Source organism: Arvicanthis niloticus, chromosome 13, assembly GCF_011762505.2.
Source record: "Arvicanthis niloticus isolate mArvNil1 chromosome 13, mArvNil1.pat.X, whole genome shotgun sequence".
Taxonomy (NCBI): Eukaryota; Metazoa; Chordata; class Mammalia; order Rodentia; family Muridae; genus Arvicanthis; species Arvicanthis niloticus.
Window position 1 is genome coordinate 53,186,703 of NC_047670.1, and position 22,590 is coordinate 53,209,292.

General features: G+C 49.9%; 1 protein-coding gene and 1 long non-coding RNA gene across 6 annotated transcripts in view; one reads left to right on the plus strand and one right to left on the minus strand.

The window, feature by feature from the left end:
- The window catches only part of Cacng2 (calcium voltage-gated channel auxiliary subunit gamma 2), a 126,307-nt gene extending 112,482 nt beyond the window's left edge, over positions 1-13,825 (minus strand). The window contains exons 1-2 of one of the 3 annotated variants that reach the window (XM_076911581.1): positions 13,738-13,825; positions 10,579-10,724 (exon numbers count right to left, since the gene is read on the minus strand). In XM_076911581.1, coding sequence (XP_076767696.1) covers positions 10,579-10,724; positions 13,738-13,808 — 217 coding nt within the window. In that variant the 5' untranslated portion in view covers positions 13,809-13,825. Of the gene's footprint in view, positions 1-10,578; positions 10,725-10,986; positions 11,583-11,780; positions 12,239-13,737 lie in introns of those variants that run through there. The other 2 variants (XM_034517485.2, XM_034517486.2) reach the window with 2 other exon arrangements.
- LOC143434108 (uncharacterized) overlaps positions 12,169-22,590 on the plus strand; it is a 30,128-nt gene continuing 19,706 nt past the window's right edge. For all 3 annotated transcript variants that reach the window (XR_013103354.1, XR_013103356.1, XR_013103355.1), the window contains exons 1-3: positions 12,169-12,299; positions 16,691-16,817; positions 19,932-20,137. This is a non-coding gene — a long non-coding RNA (uncharacterized LOC143434108). The remainder of the gene's footprint in view (positions 12,300-16,690; positions 16,818-19,931; positions 20,138-22,590) is intronic.

Here is a 22,590-nt window from a genome sequence, read left to right on the forward strand (position 1 = left end):
CCTTACTTGACAGGATGAGAAGGAGAAGCCGAGTGCCAGCATTCGCTTCTCTCTGCTTCCTGACTGCAGACCCAATGTGAGCAGATGCTTGTGGCTCCTCCCACCACGCCTTCCCTGCCATGACGAACTATACCATCAAACTGTGAGCCAGAATGAATCCTTCCTTCTTGACATTGTGTTTATCTGGTATTTCTTTCTTTTAGTTTCTATTTCAATCAAATAAAATGTGTATTCGGGTATACGTGCTTGGGGATGTACACGTGCAGGTGCCAGGGAATGCCAGGAGAGGGCGCCAGATTCCATGGAACTGCTGCTAGAGGCAGTGTGAGCTGCCTGGCATGGGTGCTTTGAACCAAATCAGGGTCCTCTGCAACAGTAGCAAGTGCTCTTAACAACCCTCAGACCCCTGTCTCAGGTAGCAACAAATAACTAATGTGCCAGCCCATCATGCAGGAGGCGGTGATGTGTAGACCAGGATTCAACCTCAGTTACACAGAGTCTGAGGCTAGCTCTGGTTACCTGAGACTGTTTCAGAAAACAAATAAAATATCCTGAAAACGAAACAATGGATAGTGGGTATTGTGCCAGGGAACACATGGGAAGGGAAGGTGGGGGCATAGAGCCCAGCTGACCAAGGCAGGAGGTGATGCAGAAGCTGAAGGAATTAGCAAGCTCTCTGAGTCCTGAAGGCAAAGAATGGGTCTGTGAAGCAGCCTTCGGCAGAAGACAAGGAACAAGGAATTATTACTCTGCCCCCAATCACAAGAAAATGGCCTTGCATGGAACAGCATCTCCTGTTTTGAGAAATTCCGATGAACACCCCCTGCCCTGCCTCCCAGCACTGCCCTGGGTAAGGGGCATTAAGCTAAGCTAAGCCTCAGGTCACTAAAAATGTCATGCACAGGAGTCAGAGATCTGTACTTAGACTTGGGGAGTGGGGTTCAGGGAAAACTCTGAACCCAAAGATATGATAGGGTCAGACGAGCAAGGATTGGAACCCCAGTTCTGGAACTCTGTGACCTCAGCCAGTTCTTAACCTTCCTGAGTTTCTTTCTCAAGATGGGAGTGGTGGGGATGAGCTCCGGGAAGCTTGAATGAGAGCTAACGTGTGGGAAGCATCAGCAACAATCCTTAGCAGAAAAGAGGCACTCAAGGAATGCTAACGGTCGGCCGTGGGAGAAGGTTCCAGTAAAAAGCTTACTGTGTAACCATGAGGACCTGAGTTTGGGTCTCAGAACACACATTAAAGGCCTGACTGTGTGCTGTGTGTTTGTTAATCCCTGGGAAGTGCTGGGAATGCAGAGGAGGTCCCTGGGCTTCTCTGGCCAGCCAGCCCAGCCTGAGCTTCAGGCCAGTGTCACAAAAAACAAAAAACAAAAAAACGGAGGAAAACGGAGGATGATCCTTGAGGAACAGCTTACCTACCCCCACACAATGATTGTTATTCTGTAGTAGCGGAAGTGATGTGTGCAAGAGCACTTATGCACACACAATAGCTATCACCACCACCATCATCATCACCACTACCACCACCATCATCATCATCACTCTACTCAATATTACTGGGATGTGGCAGAGGACATGGTCTTTATCTGAGATAAATATGAGACCAAACTTGGGAAGGGACGCGGCAGAGAGAACGTGACTAAGCAGAGAAAATGGACTAAATGCACACTGGGGCAGAACTGAGCTAAAGAAAGGTCTAAGGTGGCCACAGCCCTGCCCTCAACCCCCAGCACTGCTGGGGTAGGGGCAAGGCCAGGGAGAAGCTGGCACTGGCTACTGAAAGTGTAGGGGACAGCAATTGAAGGGTTGGCTCTCAGAGGAACGAGGCCACAGCAACCTGCTCCTGGGAACTTGCTCCAAGGCCTGAGCATTTGTTAGCAGCTGGAAGCCTACCCAAGGGCAGGGAGGTTCAAGGAGGACATGTGGAGTATGGCTGAGTGCAGGGACGGAGGCTTTGGAGGTAACTGCAGGATGCTACGCCAATACCTCTGCTAGACAGTAAACAGCCTGGATTTCCACCCCAAGCCAAGGTGTCCAGTACCCCAGGTTCTGACTTATCACCTTATCTGAACTATACAGAGAAGTGGCAGCTGGAAGACACCCTAAGGGCCTCCGGCATGGGGGTGCCATGGAAACAGAGCTCCGGTCCATGTGCTTTTCTGAAGCTTGAAATGAAAGTCTGGCTGAGACGTTGGTTTGAAAACGGAGCAGGGAAGGTGGGAAGCCCCTTGCATCATCTCTGTGCTCCCAGAATTCCCCATGTGTATATATTCTTTGCTATGTTGCTGACATTGGTCACTGGTGGGTCTTCTCTTTTAGGCTGAACTCCTTGAGGGAGAAGTCAAGCCTTTTATACACTAAGGATGGGCTCTCCATTAGGCCTCTGGGGAAAGGCAGCTCCTGACTGTGTTTAGCACCTATGGTGGGTTGGAAGGAAAATGTCCCCCATAGGCTCATGTACTTGAACACTTGGTCTGCAGTTGGTGACACTATTTGGGATAGTTATGGAATCCTCTGGGGGGTGTGGCACCTTGCTGGAAGAAGCACATCATCATTGGGGGTCAACTTTGAGTGTTTATATCCCTGCCTAGCTTCCTGGTCACTCTCTGCTTCCGGTGTGTAGATACCATGTGATTAGCCAGCTTCCTGATCTGCTGTCGTCGTCGTCGTGTCACATCCATCCCCCTGGACCCCAAAGTCACCTGAACCTTCCTTAAGCTGATTTTGGTCATGGTGCTTTCTAACAGCAACAGAAAAGGAAGAGAAGCAACTTCATCTTCTAAATGAGAACATGAGAAGTGGGGATGTGGATGGAAGTATCCCTACTTTGCACAGCACCTCTTCCCTTCACCCCTTCACTCTGTTGCCATGACTACCTTAATGCTACTCACTAGGTTACTGCAGCCTCCCCATCTCCAGGCCTTGTGTCTCCCAGTAAACCCCAGGGTGGTGTTGACTCTTCATACTACTCATTAGACCCTCAAACTTCAGGGACCAGAGCAGGTGGGAGGCCAGCGGGACCCTCCTGGGCCTAGCAAGGACTGCTCTGTGCAGTGCTTCTGTCCCCACAGGCTCACATCTACGTGTCTCCCAGCTTTGTTCCTCCCTGGCTTCCAGTCACACCAGATAATCAGCATTTCCTCTCTGGTCCCTTGTGTTTCTGTGCACGCCACCTCTCCTTCTCTCTAGCTCAGTCTCCCCAAGGAGCCTCCCTGCCCCATCTCCATGCTCCCAGAATCCCCAAGCGTGGACAGTTCACACCATTATCATCTGCTCACGGGTGGGTCTTCTTTACCCAACTGAACTCTTCCTGGGGTCACAGCACGCCGCCTACACACTTTTAATGATCGAGGCTGCTCTCTTCCTCTGATTGCAAGGCACACACTTCAAGTACCTATGTCACAGAGATTGCACTGATTCTCTCCCCCTCTCTATGTATACTTGTATGTATGGGTGTGTTTGTGTATGTGGACATCAGGGGTCAAGTTTGGGTGTTGATCTTCAAGCGTCATCCAACTGACTTTTTGAGGCAGGGTCTCTGATTGGCCTGGCGCTTGTTAAGTGGTTAGACTGGCCAGTCAGTGAACTCCCAGGAGACACCCATGTCTACACCCCTTTTACTGGGATCCCAAACACAAACCATCATTCCTAACTCTGTGTGTGTGTGACGCATTAGAGTGTGACTCTGGCATGTGCATGCTGTGGTGTAGGTTTGGAAGTCAGAAGACATCCTCAGTGACAGTTTTTGCCTTCTACATTTCTTTTTGAGACAGGATCTCTCATTATTTGATGTAGTCTAACTGGCCTGAGAGCTTCTGGGGGATTTTCCTGTCTCTACCTTCTCCCTCACTGTAGGATCCTTGGGATTACAGACACATGCTACTATATCCAGCTTTGCATGGGCTCTGGGGATTTGAACTCAGATCTTCATGCTTGTATGACAAGCACTTCAACTGAGCCATCGTTGCAGGCCACACCCAGTTTTTAAACGTAGGACCAGAGGCTAGCTTTTACGGCATGTACCAATCATACAGAGTTCCAAGCCTCTTAAACTGAGCCCCATTTTCCACCCCTCAGTGGTACTAATCCAGCCTTACCCCCCCCCCCCCACAGAGGCCCCAGATTTGTTGAATTAGGCGCTAAGGACCCTGATTTTAGTGACCTTGAATGACACAGCTTCCCATGAGGTCCCTAGATCCTTGGTCTTGCACTTGGGACTTCAGAGAGGCTCATCAAAAGCTGAACCAGTGCAGGGATTGCCCCGTGTGTGGCTGTCGGGCACCAGCCTGGACGTTCAAAATGGGAACTTCATTTGTATATGGGGTTTAGCCAAGTTTAGCCAAGATTAAAAAGAGTCATTGACATTTAAAAATTTAAAAACATTATGTTTTTAGAGACAGGGTCTCATACTGTGGTTGAGGTCATCCTGGAACTCGCTATGTAGCCCATGCTTGTTTCAAACTTGTGACAACCCTCCTGCCTCAGTCTCCTGAGTTTGAGCTCATTGTTGTGAGCCACCACACTATGACCTGATATTCTGATAAAGCTGAAAACTTTTTAGCAGCCTGGGTAGTCATGTCCTCCCTCTCCCTGACACAGTGGCTCTCTCTAAGATGCCTCTGGACATCCTCTGCAGATGGTGAAGAAAGGAAAATTGGGGCCAGCGTCTTTCCTGCGGGGGTCCACACTCAGCACTCCTTCCCCAGGCCCTTATTTCTACCCAAGTTCCACTTCTATCACTCCTTCTACTTTCATGGCGGCCCTCTGTCTGTCTCTCTGTCTCTCTCTCTCTGTCTTTCTCTCTCCCTCTCCGTCACCCACTCCCCTGTCTTACACTCATTGTTTATTTTAGAATGTCACAAACTGCTCACTCAGAGGGTGACATGAAGGGGCTGCTAGGTCTCAGCTGCCCTCCCCTTGGTGGTGATTGCTTATTCATTCACCAGTATAGGTTGACAGTCTGCACTGTCGCTAACACTAGGGGCACAGAGGTACGCAGAAAAGAAGTACCTCTGCCCCCATGGAGCTGATGGTCTAGGGTCAGGAGAGAGATAAGATTACAACAACAGCAACAGATACAAGGAGCTGGACAACAGCAAACACTTAGTTAAAACAAACAAATAAATAAATAAATAAAATGAGCACGGGGAGGGGTTTGGGATGGAATAGGAATTGTTGATTGACATTTCAAACACTGAGGACAAGGCGAACAGCTGCCCTCCCAGATGGACCACTCTTCCTTCCCTTACCCCATGGAGTCGATTACGCTCTAAGCCCTGTCACCTTTGCAATAGGGTTAGGATACTTCCTGCTTTCATAGGAAAAGAAACCAAGGCTTAGAGGGGCTCGATGGCCCCAAATGCCACAGCTCATTAGGTTGACGTGAACCCACAAAGGGAACCCAGTTCCAAAGGGTTTCAAACGTTTCCCCTCCCAACATCAAGCTTTCACTGAGAACTCCCATGATGCACAGGGGCTGTAAAGTTGGGTATTTTCTGAAGCTTGTTATAAACCCATGGGACAATCGTGCCAAGGTCGCCTCCAAAGTGAAGGGTCACAAAGAAAGAGGTGCCCAGTGGGTCAGGCCTGGAGTCCTCTGTTGGGACTTGGTCACTACAACCCCCTAGCTTCAGTCTAGACAAGAAAGAGGGGTGGACTACAGTCATGTCCTCCTGAGAGGGGCAGGGTGGCACATTGGCAGGTTCCAGTAGTCAAGAGCTCAGCCCTCCTCACTACACATGCTGGCTCAATGGGTCTCCATCAGATGTAAACAAAATAGAACCTGTTATATTCAGGGACCGTGAAAGTAGCCACAGTGTCAGGCCCAGGGCTTTCCACCGGCCTCTAGAACATATGGAGCATAGGCGAGAGGGGAGCTCCAGGTGTCACAGGGACCTGAGTGCAGGTCCTGAATCAGCCTCTTTCTGCCATGTGACCCTGGTGTGTGCTCCCCTCTTCCCACTCCCATGTGACCCTAGTGTGCTCCCCTCTTCCTACTCACCTTGGAAGCAGAAGAGTGTGTGTGTGTGTGGTGGGGGAGGCAGCTGTGAAGTGCAAGAGCAGAGTCAGGCTTGGCTTTAGGCGAGAGATGCCAAGACACTGGGCCTGCTCGCTGGCAAGCGACTATCAAAACCTAGGTCCTGAGCAGTGAGGGTTGGAGTGGGGTGTCCCAGGGTCTTTAGGTGAATTAGATGGGATTTCCCTAAAGTTCTATAGGTGCCGACTAGGGGTGGTCTATTATAATGCCCACAATCTGCCTGAGGCCCCTGCTCTGGAGAGGGCAGGAGACACTTGAGTTGTGAAGGCAGAAATGAAGACAACCTACTGCCTCCTCCCTTCCCCTCCCCTCCCCTCCCATGTCATCCCCTCCCCTCCCCTGTAGAGACTGTGCGGTCTATTTTCCCCTTCCTTTGACCCCTTCCTTTGAATAATTTGCCCTTACTTTGGCCAGTTAGGAACTGCACAGCCCAGTGGCAGAGTCCTTTGGCTTCTCTAGACTCATGACTCATTATTATTTTTTAAAAAGAATTCCAGGAAGGAAAAACAAATTATTCTGATCGCTCTTGCTCTCTCTCTCTCTCTCTCTCTCTCTCTCTCTCTCTCTCTCTCTTTCCATTCTAACAATGTTTGCATTCATCTCAATCATATTGAGAATCTCTGAATCAAGATGTCGATAAATATATTCCTTGTGCACCTACTATGGACAAAAAGTTCCTAGACTCTAGAGCCTAGAAAATATCAGGTTATCTCAAAAATCTTATAACATTAGGGAGCGTTGTCCACACACCGAGAAGGCACAGTTGAAGGCAAGAGTGTTCAGAAAGGTGGGTGGCTTCCCCTAGAGCTGAAGCTCTATTCTCTCTCTCTGTAGAGACAAGAGACAAGAGAGCATGCTGAGAGGCCTGGAACATTCTGCCACCTTGAAGGCCAAGCGAGGACCGTGCAGTTCTGAACTTAGAAAAGACAAGCAGGGACAGTGGAGGTGTCGTTCAAAGGCATCGGAGGGGCAGAGTGATCATCAGAGGTTCCATGCAGAAGCAGACAGAGACACCTCTGATGCTACAGGAGCTGGGAAGTTCATCAGGGGGAAGGCCCCAATCTGGACAGAGAGCGATATTTTTGTTGCTCCTTATACATTGAGGTAAGAAGCACAAAAAGATGGAGCAGGTTGGGGTAGCTTGTGGACCAGCCCGTGGTTCTTCCTCTGCAGGGCTGGCAGTCCTCTGGGAGAGAGTGGAGTGGGGACAGAAGGAAGGCAGGAGCTGGAGAGCACCAACAGGGTGGGTCTCTAATCCCTGGAGATGATGCTTCCTCTGATGCTACAGTAGAGGCTCATTCTCTAAGTGGCAAGCCAAGGTGGTCCAGACATGCTGTGCTTGGAGCACACCATCCTTGTGCCATCTCAGGGATTTGACTAAGTTTGTTTTCTGAAAGAGCTAGTTCATCTCCCAACTCCAGGATCCCTGAGGCAGTTTGTGAACAATTCAGTGCTTCCACCCAGCACTCTGTTCATGCCAGGGTCACACCCAACCACCTCTTCCACCACAGGAGAGACACCCAACTGCCAGAGAGTTCAAGAGTTCACACACAGAGACCTTTCAGTTATCCGCAGAGGGGAATATTTCCTTTATCTCTCTGCTTCCCCAGAGTGTGGCCTTAACAGGTGGCCATGTCCCTTTCTTATCCCTCCACAGACTCATTAATTTCAAAAGCAGCCACAGAGGCAAGGGACTATTTCCCAATTCTTCTTTTCATGAAGAGGTAAAAGAAAAATAACCATCTCACGAGACCATGCACAAAAATCTTAACGAAAGCTAGAGAGTCAAAGAGATGAGAGGGGGTCAGGCCTGGTTCTCAGTTGCCATTACCTGCAGACTCTAAGGGAGAAAACAGGAAACCTATTCACCACGTCTTCGGTGTGGGCACAGAGTGCAATCCAAGGTGGGATGGGGGATCTTTCTGGAAAGTCTACTTTCTCACCCCAGACCCTGAATTGAAGAAGCACTAATAACCCAGCCCTTGTTGAAGCTGACTCTGTTCTGAACACTCAGAGATGCCAACTTGTCAATACCATAAGAGCCACTCATGCCAATTCACAGGAATCCCCAAACTCCGGTTTTAGGAAGTGCATGCAGTTTGAAAATCAGCACCAGCCACTTCTTAAGTGGCCAAGGTGAGGTGGCCCCAGGTTTGAGGAACCCCAAGACAGAAGCTGTAAGAAATGGAAAGTCTGGTCAGACATGGCCCTGAAACTCACTAGCTCTTTTGGCCTGAACCCTGTGGAAAGGGACGATTAATCCAGCCCTCCCCTCACAGCCTGGAGGCAAGTGCCTGGGTTGAGCACCCGGGGAGGCCGGGGAGGCCGCTGGGGACAGTGCCAAACCCACAGCTCCTGTGAGCATCACACAACCCTGGGGGAGGGAGGGTGCCGCAATTCTAACACTTTATAGTTGATTGAGGCAGAAGAGAGTACAGCTCGGAGAGAAAGTTAGAGGAGGTAGGTAGCTGAGGACTTGGGACAGATGGACGGTTAATGAAGATACTTAGGCCCTTTGATACAGAAGTGACCCAGAGCCATTGCAAGTCTGCATGTCTACTGCGAATTACAAGATGTTTAGAAGATCATAACACTAAGGATCCGTCAAAAAAAAAAAAAACAAAACAAACAAAAAAAAAAAACAAAAAACAACCCAATTTAAAAAGCATATTTATACCAAGTCACCGATATCTGATTACATGTGCCCTAAAATAAAGACAGATTTTTCTCTAATTTTTCTTGGCTGCAGATTTCTTATCCCTCTAACCAAAATCCAAGGAACGCAAACAGCTGCCAGGATCATGTCCCCAAAGCAACCCTCATTCCCTTTTCTCTTTCGGCATCAAAGCTTGCCATAAATGTTTAATTACATGGAAGCTGCCTTCCCACTGCAAATGACTGGCGCTATGAAAGGCTTTTCATTTTTTAAGAGAGGCGGAATGCGTGTGTGTAAAACGGTCCCTATTAATTTCCTGATATTGACTCTCTGGCTGGGGAGGAGCACGGAGTGTTCAGCAGAGAGCACCTCTGCAGAATGTTAAAGGCAGCGCTTGGACTGAGAAAGGGTATCAAATGCAGTATGCGTCAAACAGACCATCGCTCAATGAAGTCACTTAGCTATTCAAAACATGTTCGGCCGTCACTCAACCGTTTGCATCAAGAACACCGGGAGGGGGCATTGTGATGTGAGCTCTTTTCCCAGACTAGTATTTGGCTTAGTATAGGTTAGACCCCCCAGGATCAAGTCAGTTCTGCCCTCTCCCCCCACACCCCCGCATCTGCTGGCCCCAACTCCCTGCAGTACACCATCCCACGTTGAGCTTAACAAACAGTTCTGCAGTGCTCACTTCCCGACGCCACCTCAAAGGGCCTCCAGGCTTGGTTCACGTCAGTGGAACACAGACAAGCCTCTTTCCACACAGGGGCATATGTGTCTCTCTGCCTATCTTCCTATAGGTGGCTTTTGCACACAGACAGATATAGCTATGCAAATTCACTCCTTCATATTAAAGTCTGTGGCTAAATGCAGCTTGTATGACCTGCAGACTTCCCCCCTCTTGTGTTTATTAACGTGTCCCCAAAGCACATGCCTTTCTCATGTCCTAGTCTCCCGGCTTTTACATCGTGGGAGCCCCCTTGGTCCACAGCACATGCAGCACACAATGCCCCAATGACTCTGCAAGATCAAGACCAACAGCTGACACCCCCACCCCATGCTTTCTCATTCCCCCCAACCTCTCCATGCCCTCGCCTCCTGCCTACACAGTGCTGACTCGACTTGCTTCTGGATGACAGACATGTCACTCTGTGTGGAAGCAAATCAGCGCTCAGCCTAACCCGCAAGTGACCGCTGTTTATTAGAACTTGGGCTTGTTTCCTGTGAGAGACACATGCATTTTAGACTTCGTAAACGTTAAAACACACACATACACACAGCCAGCCACCTCGAGTGATACGTGGGGCTCGTAGACATTACGAAATGCTCTTGAACTCGGCTTGAGCTCCTGGAATAATTAGAATCTACCAAATAAGGATTCTTAGAAACAACAGATTTTTTTTTAAAAAGGGAGACTTGCAGATGGTGCTGGGCCTGTAACTTTTGAGGAGTGAGGAGAAGAGGAAGAATGTTTTCTGAATCCTTCATTTCAAAAGGCTGAGCAGCACGCAGAGAAACAATTATTTTCCCTCCTCATAGGTGGCAAAACTAGACCCAAAGGCAAACCCTAAGGACTCCAAAGCATCCAGAGCACATCTGACTCTACAGACAATTTCCTGTTTTCACCGTACCATAGATCATTCCAATGAGGAGGTTTGGGAGGACGGGGTGGAAGCCAAAGAGTAGAGAGTGTGGGTTTTGCTTATTGATTTTCTTTCCTCTGAAACTAACCCAGCCAACCTTGATCTGCAGCAGCGGCGGAGGGAGTGAAGTGGGAAAATGGTGGAATGTGGAGGGGACTTATTTGGAGGCGGGGGGAGGGGGGAGTGTGGAGGGGAGGGGCGGCGTGCGAAGGGGGAGGAGGTAGGAAATCAAATACCTTCGAGGCAGCAGGTTCTCCATAATCCGGAATGGGTCATAACTTCCTCGTTCTTTTTGCTGGTTTCATTCTCACTGACACTTTTGGTCTTGCAAACCCCTCTGGAGTACAGCCAATAGTCGGTTCCCACAGCGATGGTCATCAAGCTGAAGGCAGCGAAAGCACCAACGGTGGTTAAAAGCATTTGAACACCTCGATCAAACAGCCCCATAATTCTTCATTATATAAACACCCAACCGACTTCTGGTTCTCAGGAGCGTGTGTGTGAGGGTGCGATTGGTAATTCCACTACTAATATAATGGATATATGTGTGAATAGAGAATATGGAGAGATATAAAAAAAGGGAGATAAGAAAGCTCACGGAAAAGTGTGTAAATTATAAAGATCACACGGGAAGAGAGGCTTGCCTTTTGAGATCAAAAAACTGTTCCAGTTGCAGCGGTTTTTTTTAAAAAAGGGAAAATAAATAAAAAGACACCCCCCACCCCCCCCAAGTGAGATGCCTTAATCTCTTTTCCTAAAATTCTGGTCTCCAGTTTCCATATGTGATCGCTAATTTGGAGATGGCTTCCACAGCGCGCCAGGGTACAGCCGAATTCTCAACACCATCTCTCATGGTCCGGACCTAGACAGTTAGAGACTGGAAGAGCTGGGAAGCAACCTTCGGTCTTCGTTCGCGGCTCTGCGGCCTGCGCCATGAAAATCCGTGGCTTCGCCAGTTCTCTTCCTTGGGGAGGGAGGGGGTCCTCGGGGCGCCTCCGTTTCAGAGGAGACTGCCCAGTCTTCTGCAAGCCCTCGAGCTCAGCTGCACCGGTGAGGGGGTCTCGCCTCCCATGGTTGTGCCCCGGCGGCGGCGGCGGCAGCGGCGGCGGCGGCGGCAGCAGGGTTGGCGGGCGCGGTGGCGGCAGGACGAGCAGCCGCGGTTATTGTTGTTGGCGGCGGGGGTAGTGTCGGTGAAGTGGGGGAGGGAGGGGGTTTCTCCCGGAGAATCGAGGCGGGGTTCCCTCCCCCGATCCGCAAAGCTCCTTGGAAGCCAGCGAACGAGCGAGCGATGGGGCGCGCTAGCCGGCGTCTTGCAGCAGGCAGGCCCGCCCGCCTCCCCCGCTCGCGGCCGCGCAGCCCCGGGCCAGGCGCTCCCAGCTACAGCATCGCCGCGGTGCTGAAACGGACAGCTCACCCCGGGCCGGGCTCTTCCACTTACTGCATCGCCGTGGTGCTGAACTGGACAGCTCCCCGCGATCGGGCGCTCTCACCTACAGCATCGCCGCGGTGCTGGACTGGACAGCTCTCGGAGCAGGAGCGCCCACCTACTGCGTCGCCGTGGTGCTGAACTGGACAGCTCCCCCACTCTGTGCGCTCCCTGCGCTCTGTAGCCCGCCAGGAGTGGGGCCGGGCCACGGGGCCTCTGTCATCCGCGGACGGGCCAGGCCAGGGCCGAGCGCAGGGCTGCCTGGCCTCCCCGACTCTTGTTCTACAGTTCCGGAATGAGCGCTGGCCGGGGCCTCCTGGAGCTAGGAGGAAGGCGTAGCTGGCGATCTCTCTCCCTCTCTCCCTCTCTCTCTCTCTCTCCTCTTCCCTCCCCCTTTGGTGTTTCTTCCAGATCAGCCTCCTTCTCATTCCATCTCTACGTGCCCAGAGCTTCAAATACAGCCCCTCCATCACAGTCAGATTCCTACAAAACTTCAATCAGCTGCTTCTCCTCCTGGAAGAGAACCTGGAGGTAACTACATAGTCTTTATGTGCTTTTTTTCCTCCCCTAATCATGGGTTTTACACTTTTTGAGGAGGGGAGGTTGTTTTATTTTACTGGCTGGATAGACTCATCTCCTTCCTCATTTCCTCTTGATCTTTCTCTCTTTTTGGCTAACAGGGGTGTGCATAGCTTTATCTGCGACTCTCTGTAGTTTTTCTGTGAAATTCTACATCTTGCTTCCACAAGTAGACATTTTGGAAAGATTATTCTTGTGAAAGGATGAGAAGAGGGTGGGTGGTAACTGGGCCATGGTACTCATCTCAAAGATAAAATTGTTTTCAGGAGAAGCAGGTGAGTTGTGGTTCTTTCCAAGTTTCCCTTGTCATTCATAAATGAGATTGATTTTTTTTTTTTTTAAAAAGAAGCTCTCTGCTATGAGCAGAGAAAGACAGGAGCCCTCTCTTGCTCAGCAGAACCTTGGGTTGTTTCCTGCATCACCTCTCCAGACTGTGTGTGCAACTTTTCTCTAATGCAACCCTGGAAACTGAAATACTTAGATGATGCTTTCCTCTGAGGATGACATGTTTTCTCTGATCAGTTTTGTGACTAAGTAAATGGAGACCATATGAGGCTCTAGGGTAAGTTTTTCCTTTGAGGGAGGGGCTAGTGAAAACTGTGAATCCATTGGGTCAGTTGAAGGGTGCAGAGAGATGGTTTGATTTTCTAATTTAGTAATTCCATCCCTCACTTTGCCTTGAGATGATCTGCTTGATAATTTCTCAACCATCCAGAGATTAAGGGGTGGACACAGAAGATGGCTGAAGTAGAAATAGTTCCTTGGGTGTAAATCCCAGAGCCCAACTTCTTCCTCTCATCTGCCCAGTCACAGGTAGAAACTACCTGTTTCTCTACCTTGAATAAAACTTCCTTTTCTTTCAATCTCTGCTCCTTCCTCAGATTGGATGGACCCTTCTGAGGATTGATAGCTGTCTTTCTGGTTCAGGAAGAGGGTCCTGGCATCTTGAGAAGGGCATCTAGAGTTCTGCAATCTGTGCTAAGGGATTTTAGTGGAGGCTGGAGCTGGCTTGCATGGAAAGGGTTCTTGGGTATTGGATTCTTGTTGTGGGAGGAAAATGGAGGTGGAGAATAAATAGAGGATGGTCTGCTCATCAAAGGAGCAGTTTAGTAGTGGCTTGGGTGGGTGTTTCTGTTGGGCTGCTATTCTTAAGGAAGATGTGAGGGGCAGGTATCAAGGCTTCTGAGATTACCCAGGTCTTTTGAGCAAGAGAGTTGGGAGAGACACTTGGGTGTCTCATATGTGTTTGAAAGGTTTCTCTTTACTGATGCCTGTCACCTTGGCTGCCTTTGACCTTCCCATACAAAAGTGGGAGCAAAACATTTCTTCTCATCCCTTCCCTCTTCACACCAACCCCTGGGACTTCTGCTCAAAAGGCACCCACCCTTACCAGAATCTCAGAAGCCTCTGTTTGTCCTCAGACTCTGCTAACCTCGGAACTGCTGACAGCGGCTGTAGCATTCACAGCTTTTGATTCATCTTCTGGCCACATCGTCACCGGGAAAACAACGAGGGGGGGGGAGGGTAAGCAGTCTCCACAGCCAGCATAGAGACAGCAGAGACTACTGCAGAGAGAATAGGCCTGGGGACACAGCTTCACCCGGGACTTGGACAATTGCCGTACTCTATCCAAGTTGGCTTCCTGAAGACTCAGTTTCAGTGTCTGAAAAATGGGTCCCTAAGCACTTGTCCACTCCTTTTAGAGCTCCCCAGATACCCTCTGTTCTTCATTGCTTGCCACACAGCTATGAATTCAGTCACCACATTGATCACACTTAATTGTGCCATGACCCCCTCATTGCCTCATAACCCCTTGAGAGCAAGATCTGAGTCATGTTCACTGTTATGACTTTGGGACCCAAGGACATTCTAGATTGTGGCGGACTCTTGGTAAGCGGTGCCTAAGCAGCTTGTGGACTTCGTATGCAGAAGGAAAGCAAGGAGCCTGGCATGTAGCAAGAGGGTTGCCTCTCATTTCTTTACCCCAGTTAGCATCCAGAATGCTCTCTGTTTTCATCTTTTGGACATTTCTTGTCTCACAGCTCTCCCCCTTTCCGAGTGAGTTATATGTCACAGGGTCCTTCTGCAGGCAAGAAAGGCCACCTGGGACAGCTGGCTCTGCTCAGGCTCTATTTGCTGCTCCGGGCGCACCAGGCACCTGTGCTTAGTGGCTGCTGAATGGATGTCTAGGGAGCGGCTTTGTGTGACTACAGTTTGTTACTTGGGAAGGGCTTAGAGGAAATTAGCCGAAATGCCACGGGCCTATTTTGAGCTGCCTCTTTGATGGAGTGGAAATAACATGGGATTTGGGCGCAGCAGACCTGGCCTTGAAGTACAAGGCTGCCATTTCCTCGTTGTTTGACCTTGGACAGTTACTTAACCTCTCTGGAAACTTGTCTTTTCATTTATCAAGAACTGGGGGTGTGAGCCTATGTTGTGGTCACCTATGTTGTGAGTTAATAGCTCTGGCACCAGTTGACATTTATTGGGTGCTGACCCATGCTGAATCTTACAACCCTCGTCTAAAGGAGTATCATTTGAGTCCCATTTACAGGTGAGGAAACAGAGCTACCTATAAGATGCAAGTATCGGGCATCATTTTTCACAGTTAGGGAGTGACAGACCCTGGAGTCTAATTCATCATCTGGGCTGAACCCAACCTCTGAGCGTTCTGAGGAAGGGCCTTGCATTAAGACTATCAGCTCCTCAGCCAGTTTATAAAGAAACTCCTGGGTGTGAGTGTGTTCACACTGACGCCAAACTTAGTTCAAGTAATCGTCAGTTCTGTGCTAAGAACCTTTCCTTTAGGTGGGCAAGAGCCCAGAGGGGTCAGATCCCAAGGTCATAGGTCAAGTAAATAGGTCAGCAGAGATTTGAACACTCTGCTGCCACTCACAAGTACAAAGTCGATTTATTCAGTTTTCCCCCCCAAACTCAAGCATCTATTGTGGTCAGGTACCTCCTGATGACAGGGACAGTCTTAGCAAAAATGAAGGGATACCAGCACTTGGGAGGCAGAGACAGGAGGATCACTGTGAATTTTGAAGCCAGCTAGAGTTAGTAAACACACACACACACACACACACACACACACACACACACACACAAACACACACAAGAGGGGGGGCACATTTTCTGTGGGTTCTGTAGGGGCAGAAGTAGCTAGGCCAAGATAGGGGAGGGTGGGGATCTGAGAAGAGAGAATATTCCAGGCTGGGGAAATGGTCTGTGAAAGGTTGAGGTGTGTGAGAAGAGATGACTAACCAGTCAGAAGGAAACATAGCAACACACTATGGCCCATGCTAACAAGATGGTGGGAAATGTCCAGCAGCCTTGGAGAAGATGCTGGGGCAGAAGAAACATCCTGGTGGGAAGAAGTGAACCAGTTCTGGGACAGGTGACAGCAAGGCTGATGTGGCTGGTTCAGAAGCCAGTGACAGAGTCGCTTGGGCCAGCATAGGGGAACTCAGGATGGGAAGTGGGGACCAGGAAGGAAAGCTGGGTAAGCACAGGTACCCACACCGAGGTGACTGTGTGTGAGGAAGGAGCAGGCATGTATGCTGTTGCGGGGAGTGGGAAGCTGAGGCCTCTAGCTCTGTCTCGGTGCTGGTTGCCATGTTCTGAGACCTCTCTGCTCCACACCCTGTTTCTCTCTCTTCTCTGCATGCTAATTAATTAATTAGGGATGCAAATCATTCATTTGATTCCATTCTATTCCCAGCAGACTACAAATCTCAGGAAGGCAGAGATTTTATCCACCGTGTTCATACTGTATTTCCAACCTATAGAACACAGCTTAGCACATAGTAGGTAAAAAATGAAAAGGAATTCCTTTGCCAATGTAAAATTGCAAATTGGTCCAGACAATATGCGGAGGGGCTAGGGACACTGATGAGATTAAATTCTCAAATCGAAGAGCTTGACAAGAGGCCGAGTAATCTGGTACACCATGCCCAACCTGGAAAAGCCATGTGTGTCTGACACCAAAGGCTGTGTTTTTCTACTCAGCACACACTCGTGTGACACTTCATTTTGTATTTGGTATTTCAGCTTGCTTTCCAAGGTTGCCTGGCATATACTAGATCTGCAATATGGGTTTGCTGAGTGGGAAAAAAAAGAAGACAGACATGCCCAGGGTAGCCAGTATGTAGACCTTAGAGGGGCTCAGAAGGCCTTTTGGTGACCAGAAGACCCCCAAAGGACAGAAGAAAGGGTTACAAGTAATCAAGAGAGGGGAAGAATTTCAGGCCAGGCAACATGACCAACCACAGCAGAAAGCAAACCAATGGGGAAGTGAGGTGCCCTTGGTTACAGGTGCTCATTGCTTTATTGTTCTCAACCAGGAGGAAGCTGGAAGGTGGGAAAGAAGAAGTATGGAGCCAGCTGTGTCTGGCCTGGATTCCAGTTGTGCTGCCTATTTGCTGTGTGGTCCCATGCAGGGATTTGACCTCTCTGGGCTCAGCCTCATCTGTAAGTGTGGGAATGGTTCCGTTTCCTTCCAAGTGTACTGTTCAGGTCTTGGCATTGATTTCTCTCACCTCCAGGAAGGTGTAATCTCCCACTTACGTAAGTGGCCACAGATCCGAGGCCTGTTTTGTCTCCACTGTGTTGATTTTCGCAGACTGACACACTCTCACTAACAATCTGAAGTATCTCCTGCCCCTTCTGACTTTCTTCTCTGGATGTCAAATCCTGTCTCTTGTCCTTTATGGAAGCCCTGGTATCTAGATGTTGCCAGAGCATGGAGTTGCTGGGTGACCACTTTCAGGATGCCTGAAGTGTTCTGTGGTCACTGGGACTGAGCAGGGTGTCCAAGATATTCAGAAGTCAAGAGATCCAGGGCTGGACTATGGCCACTGGGGTGTGATAGGGTGCCGTTCATGGGGCTTCTGAGACAGGAAGGCCCAGGCAGGACAGTTTTATCAGGGCTGGGAGAAGAAGATGCTTAGAAACAAGAAGTCCTCTCTAGCAAGCATTGGGAGGGGGCGGGACAACAGGCCACCCAGCTTATAAACTGAGGGTGTGATTTGTTCTGAGCTCGAGGACAGCAGAAAGCTGAGCTCTGCTATGGGGGTGTCCATGACAAGAGTCCCTGCAGAGAGGTTGCTTCTCTCCTGGGGACTGCCACCCCTAGCCAGAGCCATGAATCATACCCTGTGGGCTAGTGTGGGATTCCCTGGGAGCTGAGCCACCCATGAAAATCATGAAAGAAAATTAATAACATAGTTACAGAGGAGAAAATCTCAAATCAAAAGGGCACAGGGTAAGGCAGCGGATAGCAGGGGGGACAAAGGGCAGCCAGAGCTGGAGCACAAGGGAGGAGGAGGAAGAAGAGGAAGAAGAAGAGGAGGAGGAAGAGGAGGAGGCCACTGTGGGCAGAGAAGACAAGACACAGAAGTATTGACAGCTCCGTGTGTAAATGCAGCTGTTGCCATGCCTGAATACCCAAGTTTGATACAAGACCTACACAGTAGGAGAGAACCGGCTCCCACAGAGGAAGTATCTGGGAGAGCAGATTGGGGGAAGACAGGATGGTCCTGAGTGGTCTACTGACCAGTCACTGACCTCATGGGTCCTCTTCTTCTGCCAATTCTTCTGGATGTCTCTAGATACCATGTTCCATACCAACCTCAGGACTTTTGGATCAGAAAACAACTACCCAGTAAAGGCTGCCCACTCTACTTCAGTGCTTCACAGCCCCCCACCCCCACCCCGTTTCCCAAAAGCTTTTATTTCCTTAGCTGTGATGTTTGGTCTTGGGCTGGACTGTGACTGTTATGATCTTTGCCTCTTGTAAAGTGTCTGGCACACAGTAGGTGCTCAATAAACACACACAGACCCAATGGTAAAACCCTGGGTCTGTAGGGAGGGAAGTGGAGGCTTGAGCATCATGGGAGAAGTAAATGATGGCGGCTTGTGGGGAGACTCACTGGGAGAGGGGCAGGGTCAGAAGGTCTGCCTGAAGAAGGTGTCTCAGAGAGGATCAGGAAGGCTTCAGAGCTATCTGGCAGGGTGGGGTTTATCTAGTGGCAAGAAAGTAAGAGCAGAGATGACCTTGCCAATGAATTTCAGATTATGCAGGTGGTTACTGCTGGGGTGGCAGGGATGGGTGTCACATGGACTGGGGGTATGGCCCCTGCAGATCAGACCACAATCTTAATGCCTCCTAGCAGTGAGACCCCAGGAAGGTGACAACTTCCCACCCTGTCTGAAAAGTGGGGCATCATCGCCTGCCTTGAGGTACTTGTTCTGATAATTAAATAAAATAACGTAGAAACGCACTTGCCATCCTCCCATGGTAAGCTCTGAATAAATATTAGCTGCATGTTAAGCTCCCATCGGTAGCATGCGCTCTGAATAAAATGCAAAAGTGGGGAGGATGTGGTCCCCGCTCAGGACTCACATAGCCCAGTGCCACTCAGCATAGTGTGGGAGACAGGATGTAGTAAGTAAGGGAAGGGAGAAGGAGAGAGGCCGTGCCCTCTGTCCCCTCAGAGAGCAAGACGCTGTGCTCCACTTGGTGCTTCAGAAAGTGGCCTTGAGGAACTAGTAACCGCAAGCCAGATGATGGGAAAGCCGAGGGGCCCTGGAAGGAGTCTTTAGGCAGAGGGCCTCGAGGTGAAGTGATCTGGGACAGAAAACTGAAAGTCGGTGGAAAGCATCAGGCAATTGGGTGTCTGCCTCCAGGACAGACCTTCCCAGAGGCGGATGCTAAGCTATCGACCACACAGCCAGCAGCTGCGATCCTGGAGAGTGGGTGGAAGCTACAGATCATTCCCCAAAGTGCCAGGAGGGACTAGGGCTAGGGGGCGGGGGAGAGGCAAGGGAGGCCATGGACAAAGCCTGGTGTTCACTGTGTGCCAAGCTCAAGGAAGAACAGGGCTAAGTGCTGAGGTCCTCAGGGCAGGGTAGGTAACAGTACACAGAAGGCTTCCCAGAGAAGGTGTCATTTACTTCCATCTGAATGGGTGGTCCTACCTCTTGGAAGTTGGCCTTTCTCACTCTTCAGGCTTAAAGAGGGCAGATCACATGAGGGTTGCTGATGGGCCTTAGAGGGTTCCGAGTCAGACAGAGATCATCCTCTGAGCCCTGGACACCAGGGAAGGGGGTATTGACAACCTGAGTTGTAGCCTCAAATGCTCAAGAGCAGCTAAGGCTGCTCGTCTATCCAGATGTCCCTACAGGAGGGCTTGAGAAACCCTGGCTCCGTTCCCCAGTCATCCGAGGCGAACACAGGGGGCTCTGGGATAGTCTGTCTTCACTGTCAGCCAGATTTAGAATCAGTAAGGAGGTTGAGGGACACCTGCGAGCACCTCTGTGAAAGTCTCCCAAAGAGGACCAACTGAGTGGGAGGGACCCGCTATGAACGCGGGCATCAACATCCCATGTGCTGAGGGCCTGGATAGGATAAGAGAGAAGCCAGGAAAGACAGTGGAGCGCTGGCCTCCATCTTCCTGGTCTGGGTTATGTGAACAAGCAGCCGCTTCACCTCCGATGGGATGGCCGCTGTGGAGAGGTCACTCTGTCACACCCTCCTTCCTGATGGATTGAAACAGTGCACAAACAAACCTTTCTCTCCTTCAGCTGTTTCCGTCAGGTAATTTGGACCCCGTGGTGAGAGAGCAATGATTGCAGAAGGGGCATTCACGGCCTCTCCCCGCTGTGCACTAGCTCATTCTGAGGACTAATCCCACGAATGTGGCTGACCCAGCTTTTCAGACATGTGACCAAAGTTTTGGAGTACCTGTGAGGCTTGGCCTAGAGCCGTCCCTGTGTATCTACAGAATTCGGTAAGAAAGAAATCGAGGTGGGTGGACAGGGAGTCGGATTGTTGCTTTCCCCAAACAGCGCCCCCTGCTGTGGCCTCAGGTCTCAGATCACAGAGGCTTGGGACAGAGCTAGGCTCGCTCTACCTCTTCTTTTCCCTCCTCAGGGAAAGAAGCCAGCCCAGGCTCCTAGAGGCAGAGTCCTTGATTCTGGTACCACAATATGCTTTTCGTTAAAAAAGCAAGCAAACAAAACAAAACAAAACAAAACACCAGGATCTCATGTAGGCCTCAAAGTTGCTATGCAGCGACAGATAACCTCTCTCTCTCTCTCTCTCTCTCTCTCTCTCTCTCTCTCTCTTCCTGTCTGTCTGTCTGTCTGTCTCTGACTTACTTTAATATTATTTTATGTGCTTTGCCTGCGTGTATGTCTGTGGGCCACATGTGTGTAAAGTCCAGAAGAAGGCTTGGGTTTCTCGGAACCTGAGTTATGGACAGTTGTGAGCTGTCATGTGGGTGCTGGTTCTCTGGAAGAGCATCCAGTGCTCTTAACCACTGAGCTGTCTTCTCCAGCCCCTGAACCTTGAATTCCCAATTCTCCCACCTTCATCTCCCAAGGGCTGGGATTACAGGCATGCACCACCACACCAGGTTTTTTGGAGGTGCTGGGGCATGAAACCCAGAGCTTCGAGCACACCAGGCAAGCACTCTGTCTGAGACGCATCCTCATTCTCAGGATTTGAACAGAGCAAAGCTCCACAGATACAGCATTGATTGAAAAGGGGGGTGAAGCTGAGAGATCACAGCAAAGTCTTAGCAGCACACTTGCTGTGCATGGGCTGGACTCCAGGTACCCTTTGCTTCATGTAAAAATCTCTAAACTTCATCACAGTCCCTTGGTGGAAGTTCTATCATATTGCTCACTTTATAAGTGTATAGCTCAAAGCACAGAGATGTTAAGTAGTATGCCTAAGGTGACACAGCTAGGATGTGATAGAATTGAGATTCTTGCTCTGAGCTTCTCCCGCTATAGGACTCCATATTCAGGAATCCTCGATTATGCCCTGGGCATGCTCTTCTCTCCTGCTCTAGAAACCATGGTAGCAACTGGGGCTTAGGGGAGGTAGCCATGCCAAGCCAAATAACCTGCAAATGTTATAGCTGTAGTCTACACACTGCCCTCTGCCTGTCTGAAAGTGTTGGCCAGTACACAGTCAGAGCTCCAGAGTGTGGAGAGCCTGTGTGAGCCACCTGCCCTTCCTTTTCTGCCATGTGCAGAATAATGAGGAGTGTGAGTTGAACAAATATCTTCCTGCTTGAGCTGGGCTTTTGTGCTTAGCCCAGGCTAACCATGTTCTAAGAAGATTCTGAAAACCCTGGGAAGCTATGGTGAGGGGGTGGTGGGCAGAACATGGAGCCTGAGTACCAGAGGTTCATTCTCAGAATCCCACTTTCTTCACTGGGCACCTGCTGGGTTCAGTAGGGGTTAATTATAGTAACCCTCAGGACTGTGAGACTGAGAGGGTGATCCATGGAGGATGGCAGTGTTTCTCCACATCACACTTGAGATGTAGCTGTGGATTCTGATCCATGCTGTTACCCCCAGCCTACTCTTCTTAGTAGCCAGCTCTCAACGGAGGTCAGTCTTGCTCTGACAGGCTTGCAGGATTTCTGCACCATCCACAGCCCTCTTAGTCCTTACGTGTGACACACAGGCAGACAACTGGTGGACAGCCATCAACTGGCTTGAGCCTGCAGGCGTGTCCCTTTCCAGTCTGTGCTGTTCTTGCTTTTGCTTCTCACTTCCTGTCTGCAGATGCATCTCTCTTGTGTCTCTTTCATGTACTGTTGACAGCTTTGTGTTTTTACATGTGCACATTCACAGAACTCACACAAGAGTAACAGCCATGAGGCCAACTTCACAGACCCACACACATGTCCCCAGGGATCACAGGGCACACTGGAACTTCATCTCTCTGTCCCCACTCAAACAACCACACTAGTGGGACTCTCTCCAGGGCCGCAGCATCCTTGGGTCCAGTCTTCCTTCCTTCCTTCCTTCCTTCCTTCCTTCCTTCCTTCCTTCCTTTCTTTCTTTCTCTTTTCTTTCTTTTTCTTTTCTTTTTTTTTGAGACATGTTTCTTTGTGTAGCTCCTGGCTGTCCTGAATCTCATTCTGTAGAATAGGCTGGCCTTGAACTCAGAGATCCAACTGTCTCTGCCTCTGGAGTACTGAGACTAAAGGCTGTACCACCACAGTCTGGCTCAGGTCCAGTCTTAAGATGGCAGAACATCATTTTTCACAGTGATGAGTGCTCTGATTTCTCTGGCGAATTTTTTCTCATCAACAAACTCTCCCTTTATTTTCTGTTCTTACCCTTGGCTCTAAACAATGCTATGGTAACATTCAGTGTACTGGCACTCTCAGACCAGAGTTTTTATCTCCACCAAATCCGATTCCAGTCCTGGGGTTTACTC